This window comes from Ascaphus truei, chromosome 17 (assembly GCF_040206685.1).
Source record: "Ascaphus truei isolate aAscTru1 chromosome 17, aAscTru1.hap1, whole genome shotgun sequence".
Classification (NCBI taxonomy): Eukaryota; Metazoa; Chordata; class Amphibia; order Anura; family Ascaphidae; genus Ascaphus; species Ascaphus truei.
Window position 1 is genome coordinate 40109905 of NC_134499.1, and position 22523 is coordinate 40132427.

The 22523-nt window shown below is 46.9% G+C and overlaps 1 protein-coding gene across 12 annotated transcripts in view; it reads left to right on the forward strand.

The window, feature by feature from the left end:
- The first annotated feature begins 1090 nt into the window (after positions 1-1090).
- Positions 1091-22523, forward strand: part of WNK2 (WNK lysine deficient protein kinase 2) — a 105473-nt gene continuing 84040 nt past the window's right edge. For 5 of the 12 annotated variants that reach the window (XM_075574916.1, XM_075574918.1, XM_075574914.1 and 2 more), the window contains exons 1-2: positions 1441-1609; positions 2156-3060. In XM_075574916.1, coding sequence (XP_075431031.1) covers positions 2341-3060 — 720 coding nt within the window. In that variant the 5' untranslated portion in view covers positions 1441-1609; positions 2156-2340. Of the gene's footprint in view, positions 1260-1440; positions 1610-2155; positions 3061-22523 lie in introns of those variants that run through there. The other 7 variants (XM_075574915.1, XM_075574909.1, XM_075574913.1 and 4 more) reach the window with 5 other exon arrangements.

A 22523-nucleotide genomic window follows, 5' to 3' on the forward strand; every position in this document is an offset into this window, starting at 1 on the left:
CCCACTCCCCCCCTCTCCCACTTCCCCCCCTATCCCACTTCCCCCCTCTCCTCTCTCCCCCCCTCCTCTCCCCCCCTCCCCTCCCCCTCTCTCCTACCTCCCCCCTCCCCCTCTCTCCTCCCTCCCCCTCCCCCTCTCCCCTCCCTCCCCCCTCCCCCTCTCCCCTCCTCCCCCCTCTCCCCTCCCTCCCCCCCTCCCCTCTCTCCCACCTCCCCTCTCTCCCCCCCTCCCCTCCCCTCTCCCTTCCCCCCTCTCTCCCCTCCCCCCTCTCTCCCCCCCCCTCTCCCCTCTCTCCCCCCTCTCTCCCCCCCCTCTCTCCCCCCCCTCTCCCCTCTCTCCCCCCTCTCTCCCCCCCCTCTCTCCCCCCCCCCTCTCCCCTCTCTCCCCCCTCTCTCCCCCCCCTCTCTCCCCCCTCCCCTCTCTCCCCCCTCCCCTCTCTCCCCCCCTCTCCCCCCTCCCCTCTCTCCCCCCTCCCCTCTCTCCCCCCCTCTCCCCCTCCCCTCTCTCCCCCCCTCTCCCCCTCCCCTCTCTCCCCCCCCTCTCCCCCTTCCCTCTCTCCCCCCCCTCTCCCCCTCCCCTCCCTCCCCCCCCCTCTCCCCCTCCCCTCTCTCCCCCCCCTCTCCCCCTCCCCTCTCTCCCCCCCTCTCCCCCTCCCCCTCTCTCCCCCCCCCTCTCCCCCTCCCCTCTCTCCCCCCCTCTCCCCTATCGCCACTCCCCTCTCTCCCCACCCCTCCCCCCCTCCCCCTCCCCCTCCACCCTCCCCTCCCCCCCTCTCCCCTATCGCCACTCCCCTCTCTCCCCACCCCTCTCCCCCCCTCCCCTCTCTCCCCCTCCCCTCTCTCCCCTCTCTCCCCCTCCCCTCTCTCCCCTCTCTCCCCCTCCCCTCTCTCCCCCCTCCCCTCTCTCCCCCCTCCCTTCTCCCACTTCCCCCCCTCCCCTCTCCCACTTCCCCCCCTCCCCTCTCCCACTTCCCCCCCTCCCCTCTCCCACTTCCCCCCTCCCCTCTACCTCTCCCTCCCTCCCCTCTACCTCCCCACCCATCCCCATCCTTCTCTCCTCCCTCTCCTTCTCTCCTCTTCCTAGTGGCTGCCGAAGCATTCCCTTGTCCAGGAGCCGGCTTGTTAAATGGATAGGTCATTGGAGAGCAATTCTCATAGAAAGAAATAAGGGGAAGGCTGGCAGGGAGGGGGAGGAAATGCAAAGGGAGGGATCGTCTTAATTGCTTAACCTGCAGAAAGCTCAGGGATCGCACATTAAAGGTGAATTTGGCACCTTTTACAAATCAGATCCATTTCTTTTTTTTTTCTGATCATCCCAGCACTGTGGAGGTGTGTGGGGAGGAGTGGGGGTGTGGGGGTGTGGGGAGGAGTGGGGGTGTGGGGAGGAGTGGGGGTGTGGGAGGAGGAGTGGGGGTGGTACAGTATCTGCTGCTACAGAATGATATAGGCGCACAAAAAGGGAGAGAGATAAGGGATCTCCCATGTGCAGAAGCACAGAGCATGTGGGTGGGTCCGCATTAGCCTGGGTTGCAAGGGGAGAGGCCATGTATAAAAGGAATAAGTTCTTTTTCTTTATCTTCCCAGAGGATGGATAGTCCTGTTGGTTAAATGTAAGTATTACCCCCCTCTCTGCATGCTGTTTCGTTGCTGGGTTTTAACCCCTTCCCCCTTGGTATTGCTTTGCAAATGCATGGCTGGCCCAATCCAGCAGCACAAGGGGTTAACAAAGTGACGTTGCTGCAGGACCACATGGGACCTCCTTTGGCCGCACGTTGTCGCATTTGGAATATCATTAATGTTTAAATCCACTTTTCAGTGTCTCCACTTGGATGCTGCTCTCACCCACACACTGTGTGCTGCAGATGCATGGCTTCTGACAGAGTGGGAGGCTGCTGCTGCCAGGCCCTATAGCTAGCTCCACACCCTATAGCTAGCTCCACACCCTATAGCCAGCTCCAAACCCTATAGCTAGCTCCAAACCCTATAACCAGCTCCACACCCCACATTTCTTCATCGCCTCTATTTCTGCTGATCCTGGCAGGGGAGGGGGACACAGGGGGGAGGGGGACACAGAGGGGAGGGGGGGCATCTACTGTTTGCAAAGGAGGAGGGTGAGAAAGATGCCGCTTGTATGTTTAATGTTTTGCTTTCACCAGGCAGGCTCAATATGGCTTTCTGAGCAGGACCTCGTTGCCCGCATCAACACCAGGGAGACCTGCAGGGACCGGGGAAGGGTGGCAGGGTCCTGTGACCATCTTTTGATGGGTGCTTTGCAAACTGGTGGAGCCATTGGCTGCGTCACAGGCTCCTGCAGGGGAACCTGTTAAGTTTCTTTACTGATATGGACCATGACCTCAAGGAACTGGGCACATTGGAGACCAAAGCGAAGACCTCACATCTAATGGAAAGTGGGGGGGGTGCCAGATCGGATCCACGTTGGAGAGGCAAGTGCCCAGCACAACCCAATGAACGGGCTGAAATCCCCATTAATATTCATGGCCTGATCAGTGCAAACACTGGGGATAACATGGACACTGCTGCAATGCTGAAACCGGGGAGAGATGCCCACGCTGTGCCTTGTGCTAAGGATCCCAAAACGGTGAACCTGAGGTTCTTGAGAAGGACGGTGGTGGACTCTGATCAAGAGGAACCCCCTGTTCTTGATCTGGCTGAATCTGAGCCCCAGAACAAAGTCATCCCCCTCGCTAGAGCAAGAAGGGTTATTGCCAAGAGGGTGCATGGGGTCAGTGAGGAGGGGTCTGGCACTGAGGTGTACTCTGAACTTAAAGGGAGCTCTTCCAAGGGGGACAGTGTAGAGGAGCTACCAGATCAAGCTGGACACCCAGAGAGGGAAGAGGAGCCTGAAACTTCCAAAGATGTGGCAAAGTCCAAAAAGGAAGAGGAGGAGGAGAATGAAGAGGCAGACATGAAAGCTGTTTCGACATCACCTGATGGCAGATTTTTAAAGTTTGACATTGAAATAGGACGAGGATCCTTTAAGACGGTCTACAAGGGCCTGGACACGGAGACCTGGGTGGAGGTTGCGTGGTGTGAACTCCAGGTAAGATGACCTGAATTTTCCTAATTGACACTTAGAGCTGCATTGCAGGTCCCAGATGGAAAGCCTTTTAACGACCCCTAAAATTGATCATCGTGAGCTGTATAATAATACTGAGGAGTAACTCTAGACTAGAGGTTATCAGCCCCCTCCATCATAATACAATGCCCCCCTAAAGTAAAGTTCTGCAAAGCATCACCATGCACGAAATGTAAATTGTATGTATTTTCTGCTCTCTAATCCGCAAATATTCAGCAAGAAGTTTGTCCCTCTTAAGTTACATGCTTATTTTAGAGGAAATTCCACACTTAAGTTTTTTTTTTTGTAAAGTTTAAAGTATTTGAATTGGTTTTCCTTCCACTGCTATATAACATTTGATAAATTTGTTACATTAAATTAGGTGCTCAATTTTTCTATCCTGGAGTAGCATTTTCCATTTATAAATGTAATATTCTTAATTATGCAATCACCTGAAGCTTCTGCTGACAGAACAGGCATCACCAAAACAACCCATCTAACAATTACAACTGTGCACACACACACAGCCATGCTGTCACTAGGACTTGTCTTTGGAATATAACAGATCAATGGCCAGAGAGGGTAGGTGCTGTACAAAAAGGCAGACCTAGCATGAGCATTACAATGAAAGTGCTTAATGCATCCAGCACAGGGTCTCTAAGAACATTGTGTGTTTAGTCTGCTTTTAAAGGGGACAGACCCATTTGAGTCCAAGAGTAATGACATATCAATAAAGTGTATAAAGATGCATCCCCTGCCTAGGAATAACATGAACACATTGTAATCTGTAAGTGGGGTTGTGTGTCTTCGGATTTGTTTTTATTTATTTTTAATTTTCATCTGTAAAGGGAAATGTTTATTGAGCAAACTGAAATCATTTGAATTAACATTGTTTACAAACCATTCCATGATACTTAAAATATGGTAACAATGAGCCAGATATAATCTATTAAGCTTATTATTGGCGTTTAGTAAATGTGACCAACACTTTTTTTTTTTAAATTCTAGAAAGTTATTTAAAATATAGTGTGTGTGTGTGTGTGTGTGTGTGTGTGTACCGTTTGTGTGTGTGTGTGTGTACCGTTTGTGTGATCTCCTGTTTTGCTGGTAATGTGCTTCCCACCATGGTTCCAGTTTTCTTCCATATGGGAAGGGATGATGCCATCATTAGCGAAGCATGGAGGACTATAAGTAAGACTGCTGTCTTTGTGCCGGTAAACTGGTTGAAGTCCCACTGCCTAGTCTCTTTTTGACCTTGGGGAAAAGACCCTCTGTTCCTCAAGCACCATATATTGTGTAAAACCACGGTTTGATCTTAAAGCAGCAGTCCAAGCTGCTGTTTGAAAAATATATATATATTTATTCCCTTTAATACGTCAATCCACACACTAAGTAATGAGCTAAGTTGCTGATCACCGAAGATTTGGCTCGTAGGTTAACTAAATGGCTGCCAGTGGAGCAGAAGAGGACCAAAGATGCAAAGTTATGTAAGGAAGATCATGTGACCAGGCAGTCACTAGATACAATTGGTGCACTGCTAGAGAGAGGGCAGGGCTCAAAAATGGGTGTGGCAGATCCTGTTTCGGAATGGGATGTGACTTTGTAAATGGTTGCTATAGAAACAATGCTTGTTACATTAAAAATGCTACAAGTATTTTCTCATTGTACAGAACTGATGTATTTAAAAAAAACACATGTTGGGTATTGCTTGAACTGCAGTTTTAATACAGCTGCACACATCTTGGAATCTCAAACTGGTATATGGACCATGAATGCGCGCTGGGGATCCTGCTTCAGGGCATACTGGTGGCGGTCCAGGACATTTGGTCGCGGCCATTTCATCATGACCAAATGGCAGTCGGTGCTTCACCGTGACGCACCCTGACGCCGATGAGGCCTTACGCTAAAACCCCCTAACCTAAGCCCATATGGTAAAACCCCTTAAATTAACTCCCTAACCTAAACCGTAATAAAACTTACCTTTATGTGGCGGGGATTCCAGAGGCGTGCCGGCGGCCATTTGGTCGTGCTGAAACGGCAATGACCAAACGTCCCTTTCGGCACTGGTGGTCCTTATGTTGCTTTATGTCTCGTGTGGCTTTGGCTTGTATCCAGAGATTACAATGGTGGGGTCAATGTATCTAGTCCATATTGGTGCAGCAAAATTGGGCACATTCACCCTGCCTCTATGTATCAAAGTATTTTACTCCTCTACCCTGGCTTGCCATTTGGCAAGAGTCAGTAAAAGTTGAGATGTATCAGTCTGCGCCTTTTTTATTATTGCCGCTGTTTTCTGCATCGGATGTAAGCAAAGAAGGGTGGGAAGCAGTGTTGGTCCTTTCTTCCATGTAATCTCAAAGGAGGGAGTAGGGGGTATGATGATTTTTTATTATATATTATTTATTTATTTTTTGGACCAATAAGTAGATCAGTTACAAGCTTTTCCAACCTCTCCGGGTCCATCATCGGGTTATGCCACTTATTCACTTGTCTTTACTAACACAGAATTGGACACAGACTTTTTTTCATTTCTGGAGGCTGTCAAAATGGACTTCCCATTGTCCTGCGACCCAGCTCACACAGTTTCAATACAGCAGGGCCCCGCTTTTCGGCGATACGGCGGTGCCGAGAAGGGGGCCGCCATGTCCACGCATGCGCAGAACGGGCCGGCCAGGGATCTCGCATGCGCGGAATGGAGGGGTTTCCTTCTGTCGCGCATGCGCAGAACGGCGTGTTGCCGGTCTGCACATGCGCACCTAACGGAAATCGCCGGTTCCACTTTCCGGCGATTCTCGCTTTACGGCGGGTCCGCAGAACGGAACCCGCCGTATTATTGGGGCCCTCCTGTACATAATTGGTGATGAGGAGCATGGAATATTGTTTATGCATTTAGTAACATTACCTAACCCTCCATACATTGCCCTTGTTCGGTTTTATGAGACCGGTAGAAAGTGTTGCTGGACGTAAGAAGGGTAGTACACAAAGTATTCTAGGGAAGCACACTACCTTTATTGTGCAGCCACAATCTATAACTTGGGAAATTGTAATGTCGGGAAGCACTCTGCTTTTGTAACCTTCTTTTTTTTTTTTTTTTTTTTTTTTGCTTCCTACAGGAGCCCCGACGAGTATTCTATAACTTGCCTTGGAAAATCTGGGGCAATCACCAACAATACCCCAGTAATGCTGCAACATTTTTCTGTGACATTTCTGCAGAAAAACTAATGGCCCATCGGATTAACACAGCAGGGGTCCCACTCAGTTTGAATGGGACTGCCAGGGACCCCCGCTGTGTTAATCCGACGGGCCATTAGTCTGTCTGCAGAAATTTCACTGAAATGTTGGCCGCATTACCTGGATATTGCCCCAGAATTTCCAAGGCAAGTTTTAGAACAGTCGTCGGCGCACCTCTGTTACATTGATTTGTTACATTGATTTGAGAGGAGTTTGAGGCATGAGGAGGAGGTGTTGGTCGGTATATTTGGGGATGAGGGTGGATATGTTGGGGCTGCAGCATCATTGAGCGCTTTGGAAGTCAACAGATGGGGTTTTAAATGACATTTTAGAGGCTATGTGATGAAGAGCAAGGCATCTTCTGCACTTCAGGTGTTAATGATTTATTTAAAAAAATGTTTTACCTACAGTAACAGTTGGGGAATGTGGTAGGTAGCCTGACCCACTCTTTGTAGTCGGTTTAATACACTTAAGTCTTTTCTTTAATTTGCTCTATAAATGTCTCTCTTTAGCTGTCAAAGGCTGAGGCAAGACCAGAGTGATTGCACTTACTGGATGCTTGAGGCATGGCGCTAGACTTTATGTATGGGCCCAGTAATGTTTCAAGTTATTTTGATTTATTCCTAGTCTGACATGCCAGGCGTTTATCCAAGGTGCTGCCTTGACATTTTGGTGTGGATATACATGCTGCACTCCTAGCATTTCCAGATAACTTCTAAGCACCCCTTCGCTGCTTACCTCCTTAATCTCTTCCCCCACCCCCCACCCCAGCAGTAATTGGGTTAAAAGGTCACAAATGGTAGTGTCACAATCACAGAATAAACATTATGTACTTTGTTTTGTACTAACAGGATTAATGATTGTCTGAAATATAAAGCAGTTTAGAAAAAGTCCCCACAGACGTGGTTTTTCTAATGGTTTTCCAAAAGAAGACTGGATAATGTTTGCTTTTATTTCAAATGTTTCAACCTGAGCAGTCTGTAGAATTATTATTTTTGGATTGGCCTTGTATGACATTACACAAACCGGATCCATAACCTGCAACCTCAGTTAAGAGCTATCTGACAGATGTGCATCACTTTGTGAGTTGTGCAACAATTGATCCTTGGTTTCTCACGAAAAAGGTTTCCAGCATTTTGTTCCGTTGCACCAAAATGTGTAACATTGAGAGCATGTGAGTCCTGTAAAACACCCACTGACTTGTGTACCTCTGTAACCCCTCTTTATGTTACTATACCTCAGCCTATGAGGTTGGGGCCTAAGTCCATACAATTGTTATAGTGACCCTCACATGTGCGCGGGGGCATGGCACCAGGATATGTCTGTCTGTGGTTTATGACGAGAAGGAATAGATATAATACACAGGTTATCAGTAACCACGTTATCCTTGGCACTAGGATCACTACACACAAAGTACAATACAAATACTATCACAGTTCACCCAAGCGCTGCCCAGGTGTGTGTCCGTTACTGTATCAGGCTGTACTGTGTGGTACTGGTATCTTGTTGGTAAGTTGCAGGCCTGTGCTTCACAAAGACATGTAGTGTGGTGCCACTTTCCACTGACTCTGCGGGGGATCTCCTCTGTCGGCAGTCTGTCTCCTGCGCTGCTTCTCTGCAGCTGGGTTCTCCGCTGATCCTGTCTCCTTGGGGGGGAAACGTGCAGGAGGTTCTGCACACAGCCTCACTACCTCTGCTCCATGCAGATCTGACATGTCATGGCTTCCCCGTGCTCTTAAGGCTTAGCATAGTTGTATGTCCATGGAGAGGAACCTTCAGGTTTTTGATCTGCGTTGCAAAGATTTGCAGATGCCTGCAGCAGCGTAGACGAAATAGCTTGCCAATTTACAGAAAATTAGTGCAAAACGGTCCCAACTGTTTGAAAAATGTTTCACATCTCTACGGCCGAGGGCATGGTCAGCGCTGACCCGCTGAGCCGCGTTCACGCGTACCAGTCAGCCCCTGCAGCCGCAATGAGAGCGGCTTTATCAGGGGCTCGCGGAGGCGTAGCTCTTAATTTTTTTTTTAGTTTGCGCGCTGAGGGGAGCGATGGGGCGGTCACGTGAGCGGTTCGCCCTCATCTCCATGACGTCACTGGCCCACCCCCAGACATGCCCCAGAACGGCGCAGACTAAAGCCAGGGAAAGCACCTGCTTTCACTCAGCCTCCGCGGGCCTCCGCACGGCTGAAGTCCCTATGGACTCAGCCTAGTACTTCACACGCTGTTATTATATTCGCTCATTGAAACTGGGCTTTTTTAAAAGCAAGGCAGTGTGGCAATTAACCACACTAACGCACTGGACATAGTGCAGGCGGCGGCACGAACAAATGCACGTAAGTGCATCAGTCCGGCCATGCTGCACGCTATGTGACGCGTGCGGCAGGAGTTTGAGACGACAATTTGATTTTTCACGACTGCCGTGTTTGAGCAATCGGGGCGAAAAAGCCTGGTGACGCCACGCCTCCCTGTCGTGCAAGTGATCGAAGTCCACAGATGCGATAGGCGCGCTTGCCTCCTTGTACTCCGTTGTGCCCACCTGCACTATAGCTGCAGCCTTGAGCTTCGTCCATAGGCACTCGCGAGCGAGAGCGTGATGTCACGCGCTCCTGTACTTGCTGTGATTGTGTCCTGGGTTGGGTTGCGCAATGGGGGGCGTGCTGAGCGGTTCGTCTTCATTGGCTAAACCGTGCACGTGAGCCGGCTGTCACACGCCATATTCAAACCAGTTTCTCGCCACGCATCGGCCGCCTCGGCGCTCACGTGCACGAACTATGGACACTAGCATTGGCCTCCATTGCTTTGTATTTGACGCGAGTGGCGTCGCTCGCGCCATCAGATCCATTATGGACGTGGCCTTGGGGTAAATTGTATGACCCACAAACAAGTGCTAAACTCTAGCATCCTGTTGTGGCTTTGGGCCTAGATACTCCAACTCGACTGTTCAAGCCATTTTTGATGGGGCGCGGTCTGCATTGTTTGTTTATTTCAGTTGCGCCTGCGCGTCAGTTTTTAGTTAAGTGGTTTCAATGTTTTTACATTTTTGTTGCAAACGCCTTAATGAAAACTTAGCTCTGAAGTAGTTTGCAAAATGCATCTTTACATCGTCTGACACGTGAAAGTAAATTGCATCATCACTTTGCACTTTGCATGTTTAGGTCATTAGTGGGGAAATGCAGGAGAGCATTACAGATTGAAATCACTGTAGCGTAAGAATGTTTTCCTGACTAAGGCTGCGTCCCCACTAGCGCTGAGCGGCCGGTGCATGGTGACGTGTGTGTGTGTGTGTGTGTGTGTGTGTGTATGTATGTGTGCTCGGGGCTTAGATAAACAAATTATTAAACTTCCTCGCGCGCTCAGCTTCCCCTGCAGTGTCCCCTCCCCCTCCGCGCCCCCACCCCCCCCCCCCCCCCACAAGCGCTTGTGAAAATGAAGGACACCCGGCGCTCTCCAAGCATGAGCTCGCTCGGCACCAGCGGGGACAAAGCCTTAAGGTTGTGTGCCAATGCTTTGCCCGAGAGCAGTGGTGGCCAACGTCAGTCCTCAAAGAACACAATAGGTCAGGATATCCCTGCTTCAGCACAGTCTTTGACTGAGCCACTGAGTCCCCCGTGCTGTAGCAGGGATAGCCTGAAAACCTAACCTGTTGGTGGTCCTTAAACACTGGAGTTGGCCTCCCCTGCTCTGGCCATTCGCTGGCTGGCACATGTCCACGTCCAGAAAGAAAGGCTACTCTTTAAAGCGTAAGTAATGGTCCTGTCGTATTCATTAAAGTAATCTTTCAAGAATCTCTAGTTAATCACAAAAAATAGCTTTGTGGAATCCCATTAATTCTCCTTCTTTCCTCCTTTATCCCTTTTTTTCTAGTTACGGTTTAGAGTGAATTTATTAAAGGATTCTTTCTTTTGCTTTATTTTTTTTAAAGATGAATAGTTTCTTGTTAGAAAAAGGAATATATTTCATAAAGTGGGCCCAGCTGTTTTTTTAAACTGGAAGACGGGTGCATAGTGAGTGTTAATTGTGCTGTTACAGCGGGACAATAATGGAGATAATGGTAATGACGGCTGTATCTTCTTTTTATAGGCAAATGGTATTTATTTGGTTCACTTTAGTGGAAAACAAAATCAGACTTGTAGAAGAAGTATTTCAAAATCCTTTCTGAAAGCTGTTTCCTGAATTGGTGCAGGATGGTCCGTCTTATTTGCTTTATTCTAGTAGGAAGGTGAACAATGTAATCATGCCCCACCCTGTCTGAACTCTGGGCAAGGGCAGAGGGGGAAGGACAGAGATAAGGTAGAGATAAGAAACACCGTGACGATTTACACACAATTCCAAGATAGGTATTTTAAAAGTTTAACAGAATTTTGATTTTACACATTTCTTACAGGAGTCTTGCGCTACGCCAGGCCTGCACAACTTACGTCCTCGAGGGCTGCAAACAGGCCAGGTTTTCAGGATATCCCTACTTCAGCACAGCTGGCTCAATTAGTGGCTCAGTATGACTGAGCCAGCTTTGCTGAAGTAGGGATATCCTGAAAACCTGGCCTGTTTGCGGCCCTCGAGGATTGGAGTTGTGCAGGCCTGCGCTATGCAATTGGGGGGTTTCTTGAAAGTTGTGCCTAAAGGAAAATGACCCTGAAATGCAGCGCTTGGTAATGATTCATCGCATTGTTGACCCTGCTATTTATGTTAAGTGACACTTTGCTGAACTGTTTGAGGGTGGGTCTTGTTTTGTCCAAATAATCTATCCTAGGCGTTTTGGCTTTTTATTGTGGATTGCATTAGCATCACAATGGTGCTGCTTGGCAGTAGTATCGGTGATACGGATATCCGGGGGGGGGGGGGGGGGTTAGGGGGAGAAACGCGCTGGTACTGGGTTACGGCACCTTCTTTTTAGGGGGTCGACACAGACTCCCATATAGTCATTTACAAAACTGTAAGAGATGGGGTGGGGATATCGGCTTGTTTTGCAACAAGTGCTTTATAGGGGCGCATTCCTGCTTGGCCTGAGCAAAATCCATGTTTCTGTCATTGGTGCTCACGGGAGCCCGGCAGATTGAGAGATTTTTGAACCGGAGCAGGGGAGATATCAGCCAGCCACTCACGTTTTAGGTTTATGTGCCTATGCTGCCTTGTATTCATGTGTGATACCATTCTTTGTCCAATACACACTTTGAAGTATATACAGTGTTGCAGTATTGTGTTATTTCTGTTTCAATGAGGATACATCACACTGTGACACCATCACCAACACACCAGAGAAGCTAAAAGTCTGAACATCTTGAACCACATTTAACGTGGGAAATGCTTGCGTTTTTTTTATTTATTTAATCTGAAAAAATTGTGAGTTCCCATTTTGCTGAATCCTAAAGAATTGAAATAATTTCTGAAGCTGATTTACACTATGTGGTATACATTTGTTTTTCATATATGGTGATATCTGCGCTCCCCAAAGCTTCGGACACAAATCCACAATACACCCAGGTTGCCAGTGTTAGGCCCAAGTACGTACTGCACAAGGCTCACTTTGCTCTCTCAGGACCTCCCGCAGTACTTGGGCCCTGGTCTGCCTTGCTACACTAAAGTCTTTTTCAAAAAGAATAGTATTAAAAGGGGCCAGTTTGTGGACTTTTGGATTAGCGAGCGAACATCCTGGGCATGACACAGGATCTAGAAATGTCAGTGTGTACGCCTGTCCTACAAAACTGGGCGCATCCTCTCGCCATTCTTATCCCTTCCTAAGTGTGCAGCCCGGATAATTCAGCGGGCCAATGTAAGAACTTTTAATGCAAACATTTCGGGGACAAACAACTGGTGGAAACCTTTCTCCTCCCAAATGGTCGGATTGGAGAATATTAGATGGTTTGTAGGTTGTTGTGTGGTGGGTGGTTTTTTTCCCCCTTCTATTCTGCAGCCACAGGGTTGTATGGCCAGATAGCTGAACTTGTCCCTCTTTGAAAGCACACCAAGTCCTTTAGTATATTCTTAACTTTATTGAGAAGGCCACAGCAAAATAAAGGGTACTTGTAGCTGTTGAGTGGTGGGAGAGTGCTTCTCTATGTGAAGGGGCTTTTTGTATCAAGGGGAGGTCAAACGAATTGCTTTTGCAAGGGAGTAGGGAGAATAGTAGTCCTCACACAGCCTGCTTGGATGGAAAAGGAAGTGAGGGGTTCCTGGGAGACAGGAATAGTCTCCGGACCAAACTAACTTGTCAGTAAAGACGGGGGAGTGGATTGACCCAATTTCAGCTAGGAGAATTGGTAGGTTGCCAGGGCAGCCAGCTATAGGCTGTGTGGAGAGGGGACATGTAACTAACAAAATGTATCGGTTACACAGGCACACTGCGTTTTCAGAGCAGGGAAGCATGCAACTGAAATATAGAAAGCTGTCTGTGTGAGAGAGCTGCAAAGGGGGGGAACAGAAATAAGCAATCCTGTTCCAGGACACCTTCAATGGGTTAATTTTTTTTCTATTTGCTGAGCATATCGATGCCACAAAGACCACACCATTTAGCCTTTAATTCCCAGACTTTAAAAGTACAAATGGCTGTCTTGCCTAATAATATTAAAAAAGAATTATTGCAAATCCTCTGTAGAAGTTGCATGGATGTAAGTATCTTGATTTTTAATGAAATTTTCAATTTTTCAGCAGGAAACGTTCACTCCCTGTCAACTGTTTCCACTTCGTGTGCATATCTTTATATAGCGCCATTAGTGTACATAGCGCTTCACAGTAGTAATACACGTGACAATCATCATATTAATAACAAATACAAATAACAGATCATGTGAACAAGTGCTTCAGACATAAAAGTAAAATTTCGGAAGAAGAGTCCCTGCTCCGAAGAGCTTACAATCTAATTGGCTCTAACAGGAGAACGTACAGAGACAGTAGGAGGGCATTCAGGTAAGTGCGTCTGCAGGAGGCCAAGCTTTTATGTATCGTGTATAGTATTATCCACTGTGCTACTCATATGCTTCTTTAAGCAAGTGTGTCTTAAATGTGGATAGAGTGGGTGCTTGTCGGGTATTGAGGGGAAGGACATTCCAGAGATGTGGGAAAGTCATTGAAAAAGGTTTAAGGCGGGAGAGGGCTTTAGATACAAAGGGGGTAGAGAGAAGACATCCTTGAGCAGAACGCAAGAGTCGGATGGTGCATAGCGAGAAATTAGGGCTGAGATGTAAGGAGGGGCAGAAGAGTGTAAAGTTTTAAAAGTGAGGAGGAGAATTGAGTGTGAGACGCAGGATTTTATAGGAAGCCAAGAGCGGGATTTCAGGAGGGGAGATGCTGAGACAGATTTCGGAAATAGTAGAGTGATTCTGGCAGCAGCATTTAGGATAGATTGAAGGTGAGAGGCAGGAAGGCCGGACAGCAGGAGGTTGCAGTAATCGAGACGGGAGAGAATGAGAGCCTGAATCCGAGTTTTAGCAGGCGAACAGAGGAAAGGGCGTATCTTTGTAATATTGTGGAGGAAAAAGCGACGGGTTTTAGAAACGTTTTGAATGTGAGAGAGTAGAGTGTGACCCCTAGGCAGCGTGCTTGGGCTACTGGGTGAATTATAGTACTTCCAACAGTAATGTGGAAGGAGGTAGCGGGGCCAGGTTTGGGAGGAAGTATGAGGAGCTCGGTTTTTGCCATTTTAAGTTTAAGTCGGTGTAGGGCCATCCAGGATGATATTGAAGAGAGACTTTGGTCTGTACTGCAGGTGTATGGTCAGGGATTGAAAAGTAATCTTGTGTCATCAGCATAGAGGTGACATTTAAACCCAAGAGATGTGATTAGGTCACCTAGAGAAAGTGTGTACAGAGAAAAGAGAAGAGGTCCCAGGAAAGAGCCCTGGGGTACCCCCACAGAGAGATCAATAGAGGAGGAGGAGGAGGAGGTGTTAGCAGAAGAGACACTGAAAGTATGATGGGAGAGGTAGGATGAGATCCAGGATAGAGCTTTGTTCCAAATACCAAGATTATGGAGAATGTGAAGGAGAAGAGGGTGGTCCACGGTGTCAAATGCTGCAGAGAGGTCGAGTAATATGAGCAGAGTGTAATGACCTCTGTCTTTGGCAGCATGGAGGTCGTCATTTATTTTAGTGAGGGCTGTTTCCGTGGAGTGAGCAGTGCGGAAGCCAGATTGTAGAGGGTCTAGGAGAGAATAGGTGTTGAGAAAATGGAGCAAGCGAGAGAATACAAGACGTTCAAGGAGTTTTGAGGCAGGAGGGAGACAGGTCGATAGTTAGAAAGACAGGTAGGGTCAAGCTTGCTGTTTTTGAGTAATGGTATGACTGTTGCATGTTTGAAGGAGGATGTAAAGGTTCCAGAGCAGAGGGAGGAGTTAAAAATGTGTGTGTGTGAGCGTAGCTATTATAGTAGAAGCAAGAGGTTTTAGGAGATGGGAGGGAAATGGGGTCAAGAGGGCAAGTGGTAGAGGGAGAAGAGGCGATCAACAGCGACACATCCTCCTCTGAGACAGTGGAAAAAGAGTCAAGGAAGGCAGGAAGAGAATTGGGAAGCAGTGTTGGATGGGAGGAGGATACAGAGGGGATGTCCTGACGTATGGATTCCACCTTTTCCTTAAAATAGTCAGCAAAATCCTGAGGTATGATTTATTTATTTTATTTATTTATAAAATATTTTACCAGGAAGTAATACATTGAGAGTTACCTCTCGTTTTCAAGTATGTCCTGGGCACAGAGTAAAACAAATAATACATGGTTACAAGTACAGTTACATAAATGAACAGAGTATACATTATATACAAGACATTGCGTGCACAGTTAAAGAAAATATATATTATGAGCGTATGAAACAGTTACAGACCAGGTTAAAATGTGAGATAGCCTTAGATTTGAAAGAACTTAAACTGGTGGTGGATGTGAGAGTCTCTGGTAGGTTGTTCCAGTTTTGGGGTGCACGGTAGGAGGAGGAACGTCCGGATACTTTGTTGAGCCTTGGGACCATGAACAGTCTTTTGGAGTCTGATCTCAGGTGATAAGTGCTGCAAGTGGTAGGGGTGAGGAGCTTGTTCAGGTAGCTGGGTAGCTTGCCCATGAAGAATTTAAAGGCAAGACAGGAAAGGTGAACTTTGCGCCTAGACTCTAGTGATGACCAATCTAGTTCTTTGAGCATTTCGCAGTGATGTGTGTTGTAGTTGCATTGGAGAACAAAATGACAAATTGAATTGTAGAGGGTGTCAGGTTTGCTAAGGTGGGTTTGAGGTGCCGAGCCATATACTATGTCTCCATAGTCAATTATTGGCATTAGCATTTGCTGTGCGATACGCTTTCTGACCAGGAGACTTAGGGAGGATTTTTTCCTGTAAAGTACCCCTAGTTTGGCGTAGGTCTTGGTTGTCAGGGTATCAATGTGCATCCCGAATGTTAAGTGGGAGTCAAACCATAAGCCCAGGTATTTAAAACTAGTGACAGGTGTTAGGGTGGTGTTAGCGTTGGTTCTAATCAGGAGCTCAGTCACTGGAAGCTTTACAAATTTAGTCTTGGTCCCAAATACCATTGTTACAGTCTTGTCAGTGTTTAAAAACAGTTTGTTTTGAGAAATCAAATTTTCGAGTCTGAAAAAGTCAGACTGAAGTATGTGTTGAAGGTCAGAGAGGCTATGGCTGTTGCATATAGGATTGTGTCATCTGCATACATGTGTATTGAGGCTTCCTTACAAGCTGTGGGAAGATCATTAATGAACACTGAGAAGAGTAGGGGCCCCAGAACAGAGCCTTGCGGGACACCACAGGTGATATCCAGGGGGTTGGAGTTAGAGCCTGAGATGGACACATGTTGGGATCTTCCTGATAGGTAGGACTGAAACCAGTTTAAAGCATGTTTCCCTATTCCAGAGCTCTGGAGTTTGTTAAGCAGGATAACATGATCAACTGTATCAAAAGCCTTTGCAAAATCTAGGAATACTGCACCACTGGATTTCATTGATGGAGGTATGATGGAGGAAGAAGAGGCAGCAGGGCAGGGGGGGTGGTCTCTGAGTAGAGAGTCAAAGACAGAGAACAGTCGGCGTGGGTTAGATTTATGCGTGTTGATTAGTGAAGAAAAGTAGGCTTGTTTCGTTTGCGAGAGGGCAGAGCTGAAACAGGACAGCATAAATGTGTAGTGAAGGATGTCTGTGAGTGTGAAATTTCCGCTAGAGGTGTTCAGAGAAACGAGTGGAGGAACACCGCATGCGCATGTGGGAATTTAGCCAGGGTCTGGGGTTAGAAGGGCGAGTGCGGCAGAGAGAAAGCGGGGCATGTAGACCAAGAGAGGAGGACAGGGCAGAGTTGTAGTACCTGACCAGGTTGTCGGGGTCTGAGGCAGGGCTGAGAGAGAGGGAGGACCGTAAAGTGGACTCAAAGGCTGGTAGGTTAATAGAGCGCAGGTTTCTGCAGAACACCATTGACACGTACGACACACTGATTATATACTCTCCGTCCCCTGTCCATGGCACGTACAACACTGATTATATACCCTCCCCTGTCTGGAGACAGAGACCTGGGGCAGTTTCTGAGGAGGGCAGATCCTGCTCAGACGAAGGACTTTGAAAAAATGGAGGCGATAAAGTAGTAAAACCCTTGTCGTACTTCCAGTCGCCATAAAAACACAGCACTATAGTCCTAGAACAAGCCCATGCCGCTGGTTTGCTTCGGTGTTGTAAGAATCTGCACCTTTTTACTGTAGCTTCTGATAAAGTGCTTGTGTTTGTATTTTTGCTCTTTGCCTAACAGGGGTGGCCAACTCAAGTCCTCAAGGTCAGGTGTTCGGGATATCTCTGCTTCAGATCAGGTGGTGCAGTCTTCGATTGAGCCTCTTGTGCTGAAGCAGGGATATCCAGAACCTGACCTGTTGGAGGGGTCTTGAGGACTGGATTTGTGCCCCCCTGCTCTACAGGATTTCCCTTTTCAGCATTGAGCACCGACATTTGTTGATTCTTTGGACTCTGTGTGCTGCGTAACTCTACTTTCTGACTTTTTTTAATTGTAAAAGCCTACAGTTTCTAGCTATATACAGTTCTATGGAACCCCATATTTACATACAGGCATACCCCGGTTTAAGGACACTCACTTTAAGTACACTCGCGATTAAGGACATATCGCCCAATAGGCAAACGGCAGCTCGCGTCCTGAACAGCAATACCGGCTCCCTACCTGTACCGAAGCTGTGGGCAAGCGGGGAGACTATAGAGCCTGTTACACATGCATATTTTCCATCAGTTATGCACGTATATGACGATTTCAGTACAGTACATGCATCGATAAGTGGGAAAAGGTAGTGCTTCACTTTAAATACATTTTCACATTACATACATGCTCCGGTCCCATTGGGTACGTTAATGTGGGGTATGCCTGTATACATCTAGAGAACATTTCTGTGATTCTGGAAGCTCATCTATAACCAACGACCTTTCACGTTGGTCCAATAAAAGATAATTACAACCTACCACATATATTGCGTGAGGTGCTAGCTGATCGACCAATGCTCTGTGTGAAGTCGTGGAAGATGACACCCACTCTGATTTTTAATTGATTCAGCGCACCTTTTGGGTATTCAGTCTTTATTGATGTACACAACACAGTGTAGTTTCCATTATTTGCAAGAGACATTGATACATTAAATGGTGTCTTTCCACGGCTAAGGGTGCAGCCAAATTTATGCCAAAGATACATTTTTTACACGTTAAAATCTATATTGACCATTTTCTTCTGTATCATTTTAACAAGGTAGGTTCCTAGCGGAACTAGAAAAGATCCCATCTGTAGCACTCACTGTGGGGGGGAAAAGGTAGGTGGATGGATTGTCCGTGAGATTCAAGATTTCTCCACAAGGGGTCAACAGACCTGAGGCTGACCATATATTGATATATTGACATTGACATATATTTAAGATATATGTTCACATAGGTCTAAAAAGTCAAGATAAAATTGTATTAATATATTTATAAACAAGTGAACATATACACAGTGTAATTAAAAATCCTCATAAGAGGCAGACGCCCAGGTGTGTGTAATTGATGGAATATTGCATATACTTCTATTCCATTTAGTAAGGCCACCAATTAAAGTGTGTGTATAATAAAGGCGGGAGGTGAAGCGATCTAATGTATAGAAATACACCAACGTTTCTAGGAGGTGCAGCAGCGCAATAGGTAACTCCAGGCGGAATAGTCCTATATAATATACATACATCAATATATCAGAGCCTACTAGTTGAATATCTCGTAATAAGGAATACATTGTAGCTGCTGAGTTACACTGATTGAAGCAGCAATGATGTTGGAACTTGGGCATACAATCAGGATTTTTGACAAATTTTATAATGGGAGCACGAAACGATTGCAAGCTTAGGCTGCGATTATACAGAGAAACGCTCGTAGCGACACCACGCAGTGCAAAAACAATTTGGTATTAGGCAGTGAAAACTGCCTTTACCAAATGTGACTGTCTCCCCGCTTGCTGCTGCAAAACGGGAGACTGTTGGTGTTTTTGGGTTGCGTCTGCCGCGTCACGTGACGTGGCCATCCAATCGGAAAACAAATTTCAGCCTGCAGACGCGCGCCAGTAGCATGTGCTTGTTATTGTGATGTCACAGATGCGCGAGCCCTGCAGTTCGGCTGGAGTTTGTGAACCACGTAAATGTTTTTGTGGTTTAAAAAAAAAAAATTAATATTATTATTTTTTTTTTTTTTTTTAAATGGCAAACGTTTTGCAACCTTGTTAAAGTTGACAAGAAATTTGCCAAGTATTTTCCATCCCAACATTGAAAAAGAGCTTTTGCAGGAGAGGCCAATATAGTAAAGCAATGAGGACTTGTACATCTCCAAAACACTTCTATACAACATGTGGAGAGCTGGGAACATACCTGAGATACTGCACCTGGCAAACCATTTTGCATATTTCAATATGGCTAATTTCCAAGGTATCTTAGGTGTGTTCAGATATCTTCACAAGGGGGAGAGCTGTTTTTTGAGATTTGGAAGTCAATGGGTGCTCTACCCATTGGAAGAGACCCAACAAGATTTTAAGGCCATCTGTACTACTCGAATGACCAAATAAGTGATGTAGTGGGCAAACCCTGTGCTGTTCCTATGTTACTAATGTCATGTGCTGAAGTAGAATATTCTGTATAATAGGTAGGACATATATTATATTTTCCATGTGCTCCAATTTGCTTCTCTTCTGCAAGTAATGTAAAAGGGTTGGGATCCTGCTCTAAGCTCCACCAGAGAGAGGTCCTATCCAGTAAGTGAGGAGAAATCTCCAAGTGGCAGGGAGACCATATTTTTTCCAGGGCCGTTATCGCGCATGTGTGGCCGGCAAGTGCCAAGAAAATGAAGACATTTGGAGGCTACAGGGACGTCTGGACACCCTACCTAGTGGTAATGACCCGGTCCTAAATAGGAGAACCTAGTTTTCATACCAGTTCCAACGGTGAGAACTTGCTCATCTCCGGGGTCCCCATGAACCACAATGTGATTGCACGATCTGAACTCTGTGCAGCTTCTAAACTCTCCTAATCCAGCATGGCATCTATTATACAAGAACATATACCATACAATGGCTGTAGCCCAATATTGAGCTCTTTAAGAATCGTGCGTGTCACGGTTTGTAGCGTTTTGTAGCGTTTTGTGAAATGATGGGTTCCTGGTGCTTTTTGTTTTGGGCATTTAGAGTGACTCCCTTTTTTCTATCCACCGTTTTTAAAATCCAAGTGGCTTTATTAACCTTTTGGCTGCCAGAGGCATTGCAAGACCTCACAGCAGGGAAAGGGTTACATGTGGGATGCTAGAGCAGGAATGCTAAACTTCAGTCTTCAAGCCCCCAACAGGTCAGGTTTTCAGGGAACCCCAGCTGCCGCACGGGTGGCTCAGATGCTCGCTCTTTGACGGTGACTCAATCAGAGGCTCAAAGACCGAGTGTATGAGCCACCTGTGCTGGGGGGGGGGGGGGGGGAGGGGGTGTTTCTTGAGGACTGGAGTTTAGCAGCACCCGCGTAACCCTTTCCTTGCTGTGAGGTATTGCAATGGAACGCAAGCACTTTTTATAGTAGCATGTTGCAGTCTCAAGGTTTTCTAAAATCATGTTTGATTAAGATAAAGTGTTAATCGTATATAATCTACATATGGCTTGGTTTATTCCAGTGTCCTATATGTCAATCAAACACCCCTTTATCATGGCCCCCACCCTTTTATTTAATCCCAGTGCTCGGAGAAGCAGCAAAACGTGTTTGTATCAAAACTATATGAACATCTATCACATCTTGTGTCTAAAAAAAGAATTATGTTGTAAGCAATCTGTTCCAAGTGTACCGTTCTGAAGGCACATCTCAAGGAGCTGGAGATGCTTCAACCGTGAGTGTTACAGACGCAAGCCATTATTTGCACTTTTTATGTGAGAAGCGCTTTGGTGAGATGGAAAATAAAACCACATACCAAAGCATTTGTTCAGCCTCCTTTTTAAAGCGTGCAGCCATGTATTGCCTATCTGTAGTAGTCGGTAGGATCGTACAGTGTTTAATACTTTATTTTTTAATCTGACACAGAGCCACTTCATTTATTTGATATTTCTTTATTTTTCATTGTCTAATTTCTGAATATGGGAATGTATTCGCGGTGCACTTGGAAATTGCTTACATGGGTTATGAAATGAGTGCAATGCTGGATATCCCGCGCCGTTTCTGTACGCAACGTTTCCATTTGACGATGTAGCAAGAGACTTTCCAGGACACGCTGCGGCGCCAGAGACGGTAAGGCTGCGGCCAGGCTGGGAGCGTGTGCGCTGGCGCTCGAGCGCCGTGACGTCATGCGCTCTGCTTGGCCATGCAATTCCTGGCCAGGTAGTTGTGGGGGGGGCACGGCCATGACGTCACTGAGCTTGTTCGCCCTCATTGGGTGAACCGCTAACGTGACGCGGCAGAAACAAATTTACGTCTCTGCAAACATCTGAGTGCTCACATAGTAGCAATGTGTTTCGTTGCGACGTGCGCCCGCTCGGCGTCACCCTGGCTGCAGCCTAAGGCTATGGCCCAGTCCTCCCTGCTGCGCGGCTGGCGGCATGGCGGTGCGTGCAGAGACTAAAGTTGCGACCGGCCGTCTGTAGGGGAGAGCAAGGAGGGGCGGGGCCATGACAGGGCATATCTGCCCTGCCATTGGCTGCGCGCGACCACAACGCCCTGTCAGCGTACGCGTCACAGTGCTTTGTGCACCCACAACCACTGGGGCCTGCGCCATAGAGGGCTGTACTGTGGTTTGTGGTGCGCACGTCGTAGTGTGCGATACCGGGGACTCGGCCTAATGCTTTTGAGGGTTCCAATGCGGAAACACCACCCCCCCCCCTCTATCTGCAGCACGACCGTGGCAAACATGGTTTCTGGCGACGCGGTGTGGTTTTAATTTATTTTTAACGGTGGTACCGCAGACTGTGTGTTTTTTGCTACATTTGTAGAAACTAATTGCAAAATGCTATATAACTTCCTGTGGCTGAAGGAGTTAACCTATTTTTTCAGGTTATACATTCACAGCGGACAGGAACAAGTCTATCAACCTTCTGCTCTTGGGCAAAGCAGGTCAGGTGAGGTTAGACGCCTTTATAGTGCAGAAGGGATTGCAATGGAATAATTGGCTTCGATATCTGTAATTACTACAATCTGGACTCTAAATGCTTTTTCTAACCTATCACTATACATTTTAACACCGATTCTGGTGAATGGCAGAATACAGCATTCACTTATATCATTACCAGGGTTAGTTTATGCCATTTTGTCATAGGAGCTGGAAATCCATAACGGGACAATTCTAATATGGTCTCCAAGCTGCAAACCATAAGACAATCAGTGCTACATATATGCACCAGATTTCTTTACTGAATTAACATATACGGTAAGGTTAGGTAGCAAAGTTTGTGAAGTCTGTTTTTAAAGGAGCAGACAGGAGTTTAAATTTGGAGGGGTGGGGGGGGGGGTTTATATATGTACAGCAAATAAAGTATATTGAGAGCACATTAACATGTGTGGGACAGGTCTGCAGCCCTGCACTTCCCCATTATCTCCTAGTATGCAGTGCTTCCACTGCAGCCAGGGATTCTGGGAAATGACATGCAAATGAGCACCTTTTTGCTTCTTATCCATTTTAGCATGGACCCCTGTTTATGCCTGCCGCATTACACAGCTTTCTGGTACATGCGATTTCCAAACTGATTTATGCAGTCCCCTTCCCTATTGGAGGACAAA